General features: G+C 37.4%; 1 protein-coding gene across 1 annotated transcript in view; it reads right to left on the bottom strand.

Moving 5' to 3' along the window:
- mrc1a (mannose receptor, C type 1a) overlaps positions 1–14967 on the bottom strand; it is a 225771-nt gene that overhangs the window by 37707 nt on the left and 173097 nt on the right. The window contains exons 20-21 of the mRNA XM_042728415.1: positions 13284–13423; positions 13038–13140 (exon numbers count right to left, since the gene is read on the bottom strand). Of these exons, the coding sequence (XP_042584349.1) occupies positions 13038–13140; positions 13284–13423 (243 nt within the window). The remainder of the gene's footprint in view (positions 1–13037; positions 13141–13283; positions 13424–14967) is intronic.

Raw genomic sequence — 14967 nt, 5'->3', positions numbered from 1 at the left:
AACACATAATTACTAAACAATCAGACATCGCCAAAAGATCATAAAAAGGAGTTTCTCAAAATGAATATATCTTGTGATGTAGACCCTCAAATATCATGGGAAAAGATGTGTGCAATAATAGAATTCTGTGTATCTTTTTCTTCTGCTCTTGCCAAAGCAAAGCCCGCCAATGTACACAATTAGAAAATAAGATTCAATTATTACTAAACTTACAAAAACATTTTTTTTTCTGATCAACAAGCTACACGATTGTTCTCATTGAAAGATGAATATGACTTACTTTCATAATCAAAGGCAGATTTTATTTTACATAGGATGAGGCAAAAATATTATTTCGTATTGAAGAGACCTAGCCACTTATTGGCCCTCAGGCTGAGGGAATGTGAGTCTAAGGTATACATCAGTGCAATAAAATCTTCGGATGATCAAGTAACCACAAATCCTATCATAATTAACAACATATTTAAAGGTTTTTACACAAATCTGTATAAAACCGAAAACAATTTTGATGAGTCAGTTTGTAGAAAGTATTTGGATAAATTAGATCTACCTTGGATCCCCTTAAGTTTGGAGGAACTTTCATAAAGCACTAAAAAGCCTTCAGAAGGGCAAGTCACCAGGCTTAGATGGCCTTCCTCCTGAATTATATTTAAAAATATGGGATGTGGTAGGGACTCTCATGCTTGACTCATTTAATTTCGCAATTGAGCATGGTACCAAAAACACCTTTGATATCACTGCTTCTTAAGAAGGGTAAAGGTCCGTTAGATTGCTCTAACTACAGACCAGTATCACTCATTATATGCGATCTAAAAGTTTATGCTAAAACTCTTGCCTCTCGCATGGAGAAAGTAATTCATAGCTTAATCAAAGAGGACCAAACCATTTTTATCAAGGGGCATCACGAGTTCGATAATATGCATTGACTGTTTCATGTACTCAATTTTGCAGACTCTCTTCCAAGCCCTTGTGTGGTATTTTCAATTGATGCAGAAAAAGCCTTTGACAGGCTAGAGTGGAACTATATGTGGGGCAGTTCTGCGATGTTTTTGTTTTGGTGAACATTACATTTCTGTGATCAAGACACTCTACCACTCACCTGAGGCATCAGTCTTAACTGGTAATAATGTGGACCGAATTGGACCAAAGAACATATGCGTTGTCCCATACCAAAATGTGAATAATACCTCTGAAGTGAAGTGGCCTGCGAGTTAACTGGAGTGAGTAACCTCATTCCATGGTTTTTAGAGTACAGCTTGACATGCAGTGGATGATGACAGCACAGCCTCAGGGTGGACGTGGCCCAGGCGAGCGGTGCACTCAAATCTGAGGCTGTCAGCGATGTGAAATCACTAGTGACAGCCTTTACTCCGATCCGCCTAGAAGGATTGAGCCATTTGATGTAAGCAAGGGAATTCTTAAGTGTAAAACATACTGGCAGATCAAAGTGCTGCAGTGAGAGTGAAACATGCGGGACCTGTGTCGGCATAAAATCACTCAAGCCTGATTGCTCAAACTCACTAGAGCAGGGGAGGTGGGGCCATCTTCACTGAAGAAGGGGATCCGCGAGCGATGCAGGGACAAACTTGGTCTTTAGTTTGTGAAAGCAGCATGTCTCAGTGTGCGCAACCTCAAAGATCCACACAAAAATGCGAAGCTGTCGGTGATCTGAATAATTGGTGACAGCATTCTACTCCGATCTGCCTAGAGGGATCAAGCCATTCGATGTAAGAGGGGCACAATCTCGTGTGTAAAACACACACCGGCAGATCAAAGTGCCGGGGGAGAATAAGCATGTGGGCTCTTGCCAGCGTGAGATCATTCAAACCCGGTTGCTCAGCTCCGTAACTGCTCCGTTTCTTGCTCCGAGCTCGCTGAGAGAGGAGAAACGGGATAGCGGGGCTGCCTTCATTTAAGAAGTCAATTCGCGAGTGGAGAAGAGCGAGACTCATGCTCTCTGTGAGGCTCCCAGACAGGTGATGCACTCACTGCCCTTCTGCATCATGCATGGATTCTTCGCACGAGTCACACTCATGGTGTGGCATTTGCAACAGTGTTGCAGGGAAATTGCTCAGGAATTGCTCCTACCAGCCGGACAGCCGCAGAGGAAGGCTTCTCGCTTCTTCCACTGCCCGGGCTCTTCTAAGGTGGCAAGCTGAAGGGTGAGCTTCTTCCCTCTTCAGCTTCTTGATTTCAGAGTCAGCGTTAACTGCCCGGGACTAATTTACATGCAGTAGCTAAACCATAAAGGGCCTTGTACAGTCGTGGCCAAAAGTTTTGAGAATTACATAAATATTGGAAATTGGAAAAGTTGCTGCTTAAGTTTTTATAATAGCAATTTGCATATACTCCAGAATGTTATGAAGAGTGATCAGATGAACTGCATAGTCCTTCTTTATCTAAAACTTAATCCCAAAAAAACCTTTCCACTGCATTTCATTGCTGTCATTAAAGGACCTGCTGAGATCATTTCAGTAATCATCTTGTTAACTCAGGTGAGAATGTTGACGACCACAAGGCTGGAGATCATTATGTCAGGCTAATTGGGTTAGAATGTCAGACTTGACATGTTAAAAGGAGGGTGATGCTTGAAATCATTGTTCTTCCATTGTTAACCATGGTGACCTGCAAAGAAACGCGTGCAGCCATCATTGCGTTGCATTAAAAGGCTTCACAGGCAAGGATATTGTGGCTACTAAGATTGCACCTAAATCAACAATTTATAGGTTCATCAAGAACTTCAAGGAAAGAGGTTCAATTCTTGTGAAGAAGGCTTCAGGGCATCCAAGAAAGTCCAGCAAGTGCCAGGATAGTCTCCTAAAGAGGATTCAGCTGCGGGATCGGAGTGCCACCAGTGCAGAGCTTGCTCAGGAATGGCAGCAGGCAGGTGTGAGCGCATCTGCACGCACAGTGAGGCGAAGACTTTTGAAAGATGGCCTGGTGTCAAGAAGGGCAGCAAAGAAGCCACTTCTCTCCAAAAAAAACATCAGGGACAGATTGATCTTCTGCAGAAAGTATAGTGAATGGACTGCTGAGGACTGGGGCAAAGTCATATTCTCCGATGAAGCCCCTTTCCGATTGTTTGGGGCATCTGGAAAAAGGCTTGTCCGGAGAAGAAAAGGTGAGCGCTACCATAAGTCCTGTGTCATGCCAACAGTAAAGCATCCTGACACCATTCATGTGTGGGGTTGCTTCTCATCCAAGGGAGTGGGCTCACTCACAATTCTGCCCAAAAACACAGCCATGAATAAAGAATGCTACCAAAACACCCTCCAACAGCAACTTCTTCCAACAACCCAATTATAGTTTGGTGAAGAACAATGCATTTTCCAGCATGATGGAGCATCGTGCCATAAGGCAAAAGTGATAACTAAGAGGCTCGGGGACCAGAATGTTGAACTTTTGGGTCCATGGCCTGGAAACTCCCCAGATCTTAATCCCATTGAGAACTTGTGGTCAATCCTCAAGAGGCGGGTAGACAAACAAAAACCCACTAATTCTGACAAACTCCAAGAAGTTATTATGAAAGAATGGGGTTGCTATCAGTCAGGATTTGGCCCAGAAGTTGATTGACAGCATGCCCAGTCGAATTGCAGAGGTCCTGAAAAAGAAGGGCCAACACTGCAAATACTGACTCTTTGCATAAATGTCATGTAATTGTCGATAAAAGCCTTTGAAACGTATGAAGTGCTTGTAATTATATTTCAGTTCATCACAGAAACAACTGAAACAAAGATCTAAAAGCAGTTTAGCAGCAAACTTTTTGAAAACTAATATTTATGTAATTCTCAAAACTTTTGGCCACGACTGTACATAAACTAACAGTCACCACTGATAAGCTACTACTAAATATTGTAGAAACTTAATTTTCTGTAAAGTTGCTTTGCAACAATTTGTATTGTAAAAGTGCTTTACAAATGAACTTGAATTGAATTGAATTGAATACATGCATTAACTGTGTTCCTATTGATGTGATCCCTACACAGTGTTCATTGCTTCCTGTTCCCTGAGCAGGGGAAATCTGTTTAACTTTTCTTCTCTACGGAACATTAATTCATGAATTTGTGCTGCGTTGCTGACTGCAGTGTCTTCACACACAGACGAGTGTGACATCATATACCGCTGTAAATAAATACAATTTAAATTCACGACTCGCACACTTTAATACCCTTTGAATGGAATATATACATTTGTTTTGTACTGGAATCATAGCGGAATATCCGGTAATGTCCACTTTGCAGGGCACTTATGTTCAAATAGAACAAATGTCGTACATGATAAGAAATACACATGAAATTTTCAGAGTGGGAGGGCGCAAGGACTGGGATTGGAAAATGCTGCGTTAACCAATCAGATTTTAATAATAGAGTAAACAGGAGTTTCCCCCCAAGCAGTCATCAAACTATGACGCAACGTGAGTTACCTTTCGATAGGGAACTATGTTTTTATTAGCGGACAAATACAGTGGACACTGTAACAGTCGTTAAAGTTAATTACTTGATGTTGTGTCCTCAAAACACCTTGAAGACTCAAATGCCGCCAAGTTTGTGATTCTTAATTCGCGCATGCAAGCATTCGCATGTGAAGTCTGAAGTTTATCCTATTGGTATGCTTTGCATGCGACCTCTATGCTATCTCTATGCGTGCTGCATTTGTATAAATGGAGAGAGGTATATGCTAATGATAGGAATCTATCCCTTGACGTGATTGGTTATTGAATTTTGTGACGTGGGCTGTTTTAAGCGGCATTTCTGGGACTGCCATTGGGAAACTACAGTTTTAAGGAGAAAATACTGAGCAATGGTGTTGATTAATAGATTGGCACATGGTTTGTCTAAAAACAAATCAAAAACACCACATAGACAAATAAACAACAAAAGAACTTGATTTTCACTACAGGGGGACTTTAAGGCTTTGTGAGTTCCCAGCATGCATTGCAGCAGGAATGAATTATGCAGTTATAGGACTATTGTTTTGCTGTTTGCTGACTTCATTTTAACTTTGTTGTTGTTGTGGAGTCATTATTGTTAGTTATTTGTTGTACTGAGATGTAAAGATCTCATCTTTTTAATATTTGATGTTTGTTAACATTCTTGAGGCTTGTGTGTCTAGTTTTGAGGCCTAGATTATGTTCAACCACTTATATCTGTTTCCTGAATATCTTAGTCTTGTAAGATGTCTTACAAACAATATTATCTACATATTAGACTAAGTTATTAATAAGGTTTCTATAACAATTCACTGTTTAGCATTCATAAATAAATAGAAAATTGATAATGTGTTGATGTTTTACACATTTTTTATTTATTTTTTATCATCCAGGAAACAGAAAAAATAAATGAATTATCTCAATGACAGTAATTGTTTTTGTAGTTGTTGTGACAAAAGTTTTTATATTAGCAAAATAAGACAATCAGCATTGCATGAACAAACAAATCTATGTTGGCTAAACAAAATATCTTTACTGAGAAGAACTAAAAACTATTGTTGAGAGAACAATTTTTTTTTTATTATTATTTATTTATTTTACTTTATCTCAACTGTTTATTTTTTACAGAATACCTTCCTGGTCTATTTTCCAACAGATACTGTTTTGTGGCTGGCCATTCCACTTCTGACAATGTTAAAAATACTTTGCACAAAAATTATGGCTCAGACACAATAGACCTCATTCATGAAACACGAGCAGAATGATTTTTTTGTGTAAATCATTTGTAAAGACGTTCTGACGTGAACTTTAGAATTAATGAAAAAGTTCCTATATTCAAAATGTTAGTTGGTAGGAACAAAATTTACACCTGCTCCCTACCACATGTAAATGGTGCGCAAAATGTTCTGTGTTCATTTTGGCAAACTGATGACACTGAATTTGATGCACTGCCATTCATTCACTGCTATTTCACTGGCATTTGTGGAAGTGCATTAGCATGGTTCAAATCGTATTTATCTGACCATCATCAATTCGTAGCAGTGAATGAAGAGGTACAGTATACCATATCAATCACAAGTGCAGTATGGAGTACCTCAAGGCTCAGTACTAGGACCATTACTTACACGTTAGCTTTCACTGTTATGCTGATGATACTCAGCTGTATATTTGAAGAGTTTGGTTCCAAAATGTGATAAACGGCATAAAAAAAAAAAAAAGTTTCCGCCAAAATCTTTACTGTATCTGGTCGGTAGTGAAAACTCAAATTTTTATTTTACGCAAAATGCGATATCCACCGAGTTGTTCTGTCATGTTTATTCCCTGTGACAAACACCAGTCTCCCTTCTCTGCAGAACGTAATATATACACTCCAATCACAGCGCACCATTACACGCACTCTAGACAGTAATGGCGGTGCTTTGAAAACACCCGGCATCCTAGTTTTCCTCATCTACTTTGTACTTTGTGATCAGCAAACAGACTTAGGACTGCATCTGTTTTTATTAATGCCATTTATATGTTTTTGTTAATACAGCGTATAGCACTAGTAAACTAAATGAATGTAACATGGCAAAGATGAATACACTTTTGGACGTTGAATGTAAGGGAAATGCCATTTTGGAATTTCTGTGGTCTAATGTGATGTTGTTCATGTTCTTGCTCATGGTGAAATTTTCTTTTATTGATGTAATTAATTTATACCATTAACAAGATGACCCGTTGAATTAATTTTGGGAGTGATGACTGATTGAATGTATTTTTAGTCCAGTGCCTGTATACAAGATTAGTATTGACCAAACTCAGAGGCTGTCATATGTGGACTAACCATGTTATGTATTTTCAACAGTTTCAATTTGAAAAATAACTTTTATATTGATTCAATGGATTTATTGCATTAAAAAAAAACATCATGGATTTATTGTATTTTGGGAAAAAAATAATAACATTTTATAATAAATCTTTAAAAATCAAAATCTGGATTTGAATTTGTAATGTTATTATAACCTAAAGATGCTATGTGAAAGTTTGAAACAAAATATTGTTTTTCATCTTGCCACTTTCTTGGTAAAGAAAGCTAATTTTTTACTTAATTTAATTAATCAAATTAATCAGATTAATCAAAATGGATTTATAGTAGTTTGGAAGCAAACTCTTCATTTCTTTGTGGCCCGGTGAAACATACCAAATTGAAAACTGACGGAATGCATAGTCAGTAAAAAAAAAAAAAACACTGGATGACGAGTAATTTCTCGTCATCCCCCAATGCTTCCAAGCCAGGTGTGACCCTAGGGCCACGAGAACCTAACAAGCCAAAAGGTCTTTATGTTTTTACAATCAGATTCGAAGATTTCTTTGTTTCTGGCCTGAAGTGTGTGAGAGTCTCTGGATCTCTGTACCAGAACTCTCACTGCTGTGTGTCTCTCTGCTGTCAGGTATGATTCAAAAATGTAATTGTGTTATACACATTGTGCCCACAGAGCACACTGTATAGTTGTTTATGCTATCACATGTGCACATTGGCTAGTTAAGTTTATTCTCTAAAACACCTGAGAGATTTGCTATGCATTTTAGACCATGTATCTTAATTTAGGATAACTGTTACATGTGTGACTATGTTAAATTTGTTTGTCTCCTGCGTGGATAACTTGGCCGTTCCCCGTATGGCTACAGTGTCGATGTGCAGGAGCAGGGATGCCACGCGGTTACAGTGTGATTCACAATTGCACTATCCTTTCTAAATTGGCTTTCATTATGTAATTGGCATGATACAATTTTACCTGACTGATAATAAAATGTTTTATTTGATTTATTCTGAACTCACCTGAAATCATTGACTAGTAAACTGTGAGGAGGATTTTGTTACCACAGATTTACGGCCAGGATAGGTCAAACTGAAGGCTCGAGAATGATAGGAGCAGTAGGCACGTCATCAGAGACCTTCTGATTTCTGTCTATCACTGGTATTAGCAAGTTGTACGGGAAAGGACTAAGTGAACTACTATTTTTGTCATAAGCAAGCAGTAGGCGGCAGGCAAAACAGGTACTAGTCTACCTTCACCCTCTGACTAACATCAGACTGTTTGTGATCGTAAGATGCACGTGAAGCTAGCGTGAGACTTAAAAGAGACATTAGGTCCCCATTGAATGGATAATTGAAAGTATAGTGAGTCCGGATTAATAAAATATCTAAAGTGATACATAATCGATCTTTGTGATCCGTTTTTAATTAGAAACATTGCCTAAATTTAATGATCACGTGAAATTGGAGTCAGATTAAACACGGAGCTAGACTACAATTTAAACTAAATCCTGATAAATTCAAAAGCGTCACTGAAAGACTGGATATGCATTAAAATTTGGAAGAGGTTGGTGTTTTACATTTTTTGGGGTTGCTGGATTCCACCTTTAGTTTAGCACCCCAGTACTTGAGCAAGCCCTTATCACATTGTAGTCCTCCACGTCTGCTGCGTTCTCAAAACTCTGGCAATTTGATAATACCTAGAATTTCAAAATCAACTCCGGGCAGCAGACCCTTTTCCTATTTAGCGCCCAAATTCCGGAATAATCTAACTAGCATTGTTCGGGAGGCAGACACACTCTGTCAGTTTAAATCTAGATTAAAGATACATCTCTTTAACCTGGCTTACACATAGCACACTAATACGTTTCTAATATTCAAATCCGTTAAAGGATTGTTAGGCTGCATCAATTAGGTGAGCCTGGAACACTTCCCATAACACCCGATGTACTTGTTACATCGTAAGTAGAATGGCATCTATGCTAATATTAGTCTGTTTTTTTTGTGTTTTCTTTTTGTTTTCTTATCCCGAGGTCACCGTATCCACCAGATCCAGTCTGTATCCAGATCAGATGGTCACTGCAGACACCCGGATCCAATCCGTATCCAGCCCAGATGGTGGATCATCATCTAGAGAAGACCTCTACAGCCCTGAATGTCAGCGGAGACCAGGATAACTAGATGAGCCCCAGAGACAGATCCCCAGTGAAGACCTCATCACCTAAACAGCCATCGGGTCAAGACCACAGGAACCAGAGTCTTCTGCACAATCTGACTTTGCTGCAGAATGTAGCAAACTGCTGGTTTATCTGGCCAGAGGATAACTGGCCCCTTGACTGATTCTGGTGTCTCCAAAGGTTTTTTCTCCATTCTGTCATAGATGGAGTTTTGGTTCCTTGCCACTGTCACCTCTGGCTTGCTTAGTGGACACTTAATTTCCAGCGATATCATCGACTTGATTGCACATATATTGTTTAAACTAAACTGAGCTGGATGATGACATCACTGAATTTAATGATGAACTGCCTTTTATTTGTTTGTTTCTTTTTTTTTTTTTTTTTCTAGGCTTGATTGTGTTTATGGGGTGCAGTCTAACATGTGTTAATGTTTTTTTTTTTTTAAAAACACAATATTTTTCACATAATTCACATTTATTTCACACCATTCTGTCCCTTCATGGAGAAACGGGCTGATCATTTCCTTATTTTATGAAGCCCCTTCCTCAGAAATAGGTGATTGGCTCTGATTGGTTAGCTAGCACAGTGTGTTGTGATTGGCTAAACCGCGTCTAGCGTGCATTTAAACATCCCGCCCCTCACCTCAGCGGCATGAGCTCCAGTGGTATTGTAAACAACAGCGTTGTAAATATCACTTATCAATTTGAGCCCGATTGAGAAGCAGAAGATTTTATTAAAGAGGATTGTGCAGAACATGTTCAAGCATGGCTTTTAATGGTAGGCCTATGTTTTTTTGTTTGTTGTTGTCTCATACTTTTAGATACGCTGTTATTTGTAAATGCTACTGCTTATGTTAGCTTTTAATATATAGTTTTATCCTGATTCAAGCTTTAATACAGTACCACAACTGCACCTGCATCCATGTTTAACGTTTCTCATAGCAATGTGAAAATAAATGTATAATTATAACAGTTTACTGCTGGAGCTGAGCTGAATGAGAGAGAGAGAGAGAGAGAGAGAGAGAGAGAGAGAGAGAGAGATGCAGAGCGTGTGCAGAGCAGGGGGACCTTTGGAACAGTATTAAGAACCACTGCTTTAGAACACTGATTTTGAAACTTGTGAATCCATTAGCATTATTAGAAGACAGAATCGCAGTTCATTTATGAACAGATTTTTACTTGCACCTCTAGTGTTCTCTTCCTCTTCTCTAAAGCAGCACCCCCTTTGCTGCCTTTTCCAGAGGGCAGGGGTTTATCTGGGTTTGTGATGTCAGGAACCCGAGAAGTAACTTGTTGTAGTCCGTAGCAGCCGTTTTTGTAGGCATTAAACTGTCAGAATTTTAAAAGACGATATCTCTGTTTGCATTGAACTTCCAGCTTCATAACTTTGCAGATACTGTTTATGCTCAAACAGCAACATTACACACTAACTAACGTTAAAGAAAAGTGAAATCGCAATGAACCACCCCTTTAACTGAAAATTCAGTGTTTACTGTCCTGTTGCATTATTAACACTATTTTCCTATTTAATAAAGCTGCTTTGACAATCTGTATTGTTACAAGCGCTATATAAATAAAGGTGACTTGACTCTAAGCATGGCTGTAGAGGCCACTTTTGGGGTTTAACCTTTAACATGAACCATGGTGCGGAGCTGAACCCCTGAAAGCTTTACAAAGGTGTTTGAGGTGCAGAAAGGCAAACTCATCCAGTATTTATGAGGAGGGCAAACCGGGAAGAAAAGGAAACATTTAATTTTAACACGTTTTATCACCCCTCAACAACACAGGGGTTTTATTATCGAACAATAGACACATAACATGGACATCCTAAAATGTGTAAACACAATAACACATACTTTAGTACTGAGTGTAAAGACTGCAAAAGTACGTGGCCCAGCATCATATTGAGAAAAAAATAAAATTATACATATATATATAATTCAGTTTTTCTCACTGATGTGGCACGACATATGACCGTATACTAATGCCTCAGGTCTAATGGAAGCACAGAGCGTCAGTGAATGATGATCCTTTCCTCATTATTGACAAAACCAGAAGTCTTCCGGTGGTGCTGCTCTGCTTGCGACTCAGACTCAGGTGTTGACTGTACATTGATTGATTGTTGGAATCTTTTTAAAATTATTTTTGGATTATTTTTATTTATTTTTTATGGTGTTTTATTATTATTTGATTTGGAAGATCATGAGACATTATGGTGACCTATATAAGAACTTTTCTGCTAATGCTGTTTGTTTGGGAATTGGTGCACCAATGCCTTGCAACGCGGAGAAGTGGGGAGGATGGGTATTTCCCACTGATTACTTACACCAAACATACTCTGTTGTTGCTCAGAGCAAGAGATATTCCCACAACTGTGGACTTTTCTACACAGGCACACAGTTTTCATCTATTTCGTATGAAGCGCTTACAGAGGAGGGAGAAGAGACGGGGTGTACGATAGCGTATACGCAGGAGAAGGAATAGACTGCCACTTCCCTCAGTTGTTTTTGGATTTTTTTTTTCTTGCATTTTTGACTAATCGGACAAAACAGGCCAGAGTTAACACTTTATTAGAGCTGAAAGGTATTAGCACAGGTGTTCCACAGGGATGTGTTAGTTCTCCTATCCTTTTTACATTGTATATCAGTGAGTGTTCAAGTTGTAATTCTACTAACTTCATAATGAAATTCTCAGATGACACAGCGATACTTAGTCTGTATGTATGAAAATACTGATTTGTCAGTTTATTTCTCAGAGGTATCAAGGTTTGTACAATGGTTTGACTTAAATCATCTTATTTTAAACACACAAAAAAAAAAACAGAGGAGTTGATCTTTGACCCAAGATCAATAGATGATCACACACCAGTGTTTATACATGAAACATCAGTTAAGTAAGTATGTTCCTACAAGTAACTTGGTATCCATACGGGTGATAAACTCCATTGGTTTTCATGTGCAGCAAAGACTGTATTTTCTATGTAGACTTAGGATTTTTGGAGTGGAGCAGAAAATCATGTATTTATTCTATCAGGCAGTTATAGAGAGTATAATTAGGTATGGCATTACAGTATGGTTTGATAACCTTACAATTCAGGTAAAGTCTAAGCTTGCACACTTGTTAAAAATAGCAATGAAGACCATTGGGAAAAATAAGTGTTTGTCCCTTGTGTCACTGTATGAACAGTCGGTCCTTAGGAAATCACATAAAATTTTAGCTGACCCATTGCACATATTGCATATACATGAATGAACATCTCACACCTCAGGTAATCACTCAATTAGTGTTTCAACCACAAAAAAACAAAACAAAAAAAAACCTTTAAACATCTTGTAAACAAAATGCCACGCAGCATTTCATTTACTTCAGGCAAGTCATCAGTGTCCACAGCTCATCATTTGCTAGAGAAATGAAGTCTATAGTGAAAAGCATTTTGCAAAATATTAGACTATACTTCATTATATTTACTGTACTTTACCTGCTAGTGATGTCTTAATAAATATTTTATGAAACACGTCATGACTCTGTAAATTATTATATTTCAACAACAGAACAATATAAATTGTATAATTTAGAAGTAAATTTTAAGATAATTTAGATGTTTGCATACAATTCTTTAATTTGAGTGTTGGTTATTATAGCTAAAAATAAACAGCAATTGAACTTAAGTTTGGGCTTTATTGTTAAATGTAAACTTAAAGTAATTTAAAAGGGCTCCCGCAGAAGCTGAGGTAGATATTTATCCCTAAGAAAATTTTAATTATATTGAATTTATTTTAAAGGAAGAGCAATTTGTTAAGTAAACCATTGTTAAATAAAAAAAGGCAATTTATGTTTAGTTTTTTCTTCCTCCTGCAGTACTGAAACCATACCAAACTGTCACGTCAAAACCAGGGTACATACTGAATGTAGGGTTTGTGTACCATTACACCCCTTTAATGTGCCATTATCCAGTTTTTACAAGGGGAAAATAATGTTTATCTTAAATTTGTCAATTTCTTCATTTACATTTCTCCACCTGCATTTATTTGTAATTTACAATATTTCTGATACTTTCTCCTCTTAACCAGCTTTATCACAACATCCATCTTTTTTATGTTAATGTAAATATATATCACAAGTGAAATGCTCACCTTGCTCTTCCTGACTCAGAATGGACACTAGGTTGCCTCCATGCAAAATGCAGTGGTCCCGAGCATTGTGCCATGTCATCTTATTATCAAAAAGCTTGTAACACTATTTAAAAATAGAAGAGATTTGAATTAGAATGTGCAGCTACATTTTTAACAAAGTTGAATTTTAAATGACTTTTGTAAGCAAAAATACTTTTATTTAGTGCAGTTAGAATCTATCTATCTATCTGTTACGATAGCTCTTACTTTGCCTCGAAACATGATCCATTCAGGAGTACAGCCTCCTGGTTGCACAGTGGAGGGGGACATGGTGACGTTGACAAAGTCAGAACTTCTTTCACAGATAGAGGGCAATGCCACACCGCAGTTAATATCATTCCAGAATCCTAGACAAACAAACAAATAAAAATATAAATAAATAAATGCTAAAACCTTTATAGTGGTGAATTGGAGATTATGTAAAATACATTTTGCATTCCTAATTGATCAAACAGCAGAAGAAATCTCCAAGATATTGTTTTCATGATGAGAATGAGAGAGAGAGAAAAAAGAAAAAAAAAGATACTGATAATGGCAGTCAGAAGAGACTGATGTCTCCCACAGCCACTGTATTAGAAAGACCTTCACAGCAGAGTTATTTTTTATTTATTTATCATACTAATTTTTATTTATTTTATTTTATTTTTATTTATTTGTAATTTGATGCAAAGGTAATATAACACAAATATGCTGGCATAAAAACTTTCAAATATCTAGGCAAATATATCACGAAAAGAAACAAGTTGATTGCACTAGGGTAATACATAACTAATATTATCTAATTTAACCTTATTGTAAAGTGTTATGAATAATTGTAATTAATTTTATAATTTCAGAAGAATCAATAACTATTTATTCTTTTATACAAACATCAGTTATTGAGTGGACAAACAAAACAAAAAATACCTATAGTTACACAGTCCAAGTTTGAGACTATTGGATTATTGCTTAACAACCCAGTCTCACAGCATTTTGTGACAGTCACAAAATTTTAATCTATTAATTCGTGTTCATGGACATGAATTTCCCTTTGTTGTGTCACTTAGCACGACTTTCAGTGTAATGTATTTCAATAGGGATTATCTTGATGCAGTCCCCTTTCAGTGTTTAAATCTTCACGTTTGTAAAACTAGAAACTATTATACATTTATTATTTAGGAGCACCTAATACCACTCCTTGCCCTAAACCAGGGGTGTCAAACTCAGTTCCTGGAATGCTGCAGCCCTGCAGCAACCCTGCTCCAACACACACAGCATGTACAGTAGTGGACAACCAAAATGTGTAATACCGCCGCCACAGGGACGCGGCATTAACTGCAAGTCAGTCGCATGTTAAAGCTGGTGCCTTACGCGCACATATTAACTCTAGAAATAGAGCAGCAGTACAACGTGCCATAAGGCGTGAGTAGCGGTCCACTTTGGCATATTTTTTGCTGATTATGATTTTTTTTTTTATCGATACTGAAACATATTTTTACCTAATGAATAATAGTTTAGCTTCAAAATGGGCAACAACGCAAATATGGAAACGTTTGGATTTGTCCCGAATGAAAGAGGTAATAATTAAATTATTATTATTATTATTTGTTTTTGTTTATAGCTCAGCCTATTTTATTATATACTGCAATTATATTTATCCATTAGAATTATATATTTTTAATTTTTGTTCTGTTCCGATTCTAAATTTAAAGGATTTGTTTTAAAGTGAGAAGAACTAAAAAATATCCTGTTGGTACTGTTTGGTTTTAGTTTTAGTTTGTTTGGGAGAGAGTTTGAGTGTTGCATACGAGTTTACTAAAACTCTCTCTTCTGGCCCATTTCCTGCGCATGCGCACATTACACATCCATAACATCCTATCAGTACATCTCCCCCTTTTAGCTAAAGAACTCC

The sequence above is a fragment of the Cyprinus carpio genome, chromosome B7 (genome assembly GCF_018340385.1).
Source record: "Cyprinus carpio isolate SPL01 chromosome B7, ASM1834038v1, whole genome shotgun sequence".
Lineage (NCBI taxonomy): Eukaryota > Metazoa > Chordata > Actinopteri > Cypriniformes > Cyprinidae > Cyprinus > Cyprinus carpio.
The sequence above is the reverse complement of the archived record's forward strand: the minus strand, read 5'-3'. Positions and strand labels throughout refer to the sequence as shown.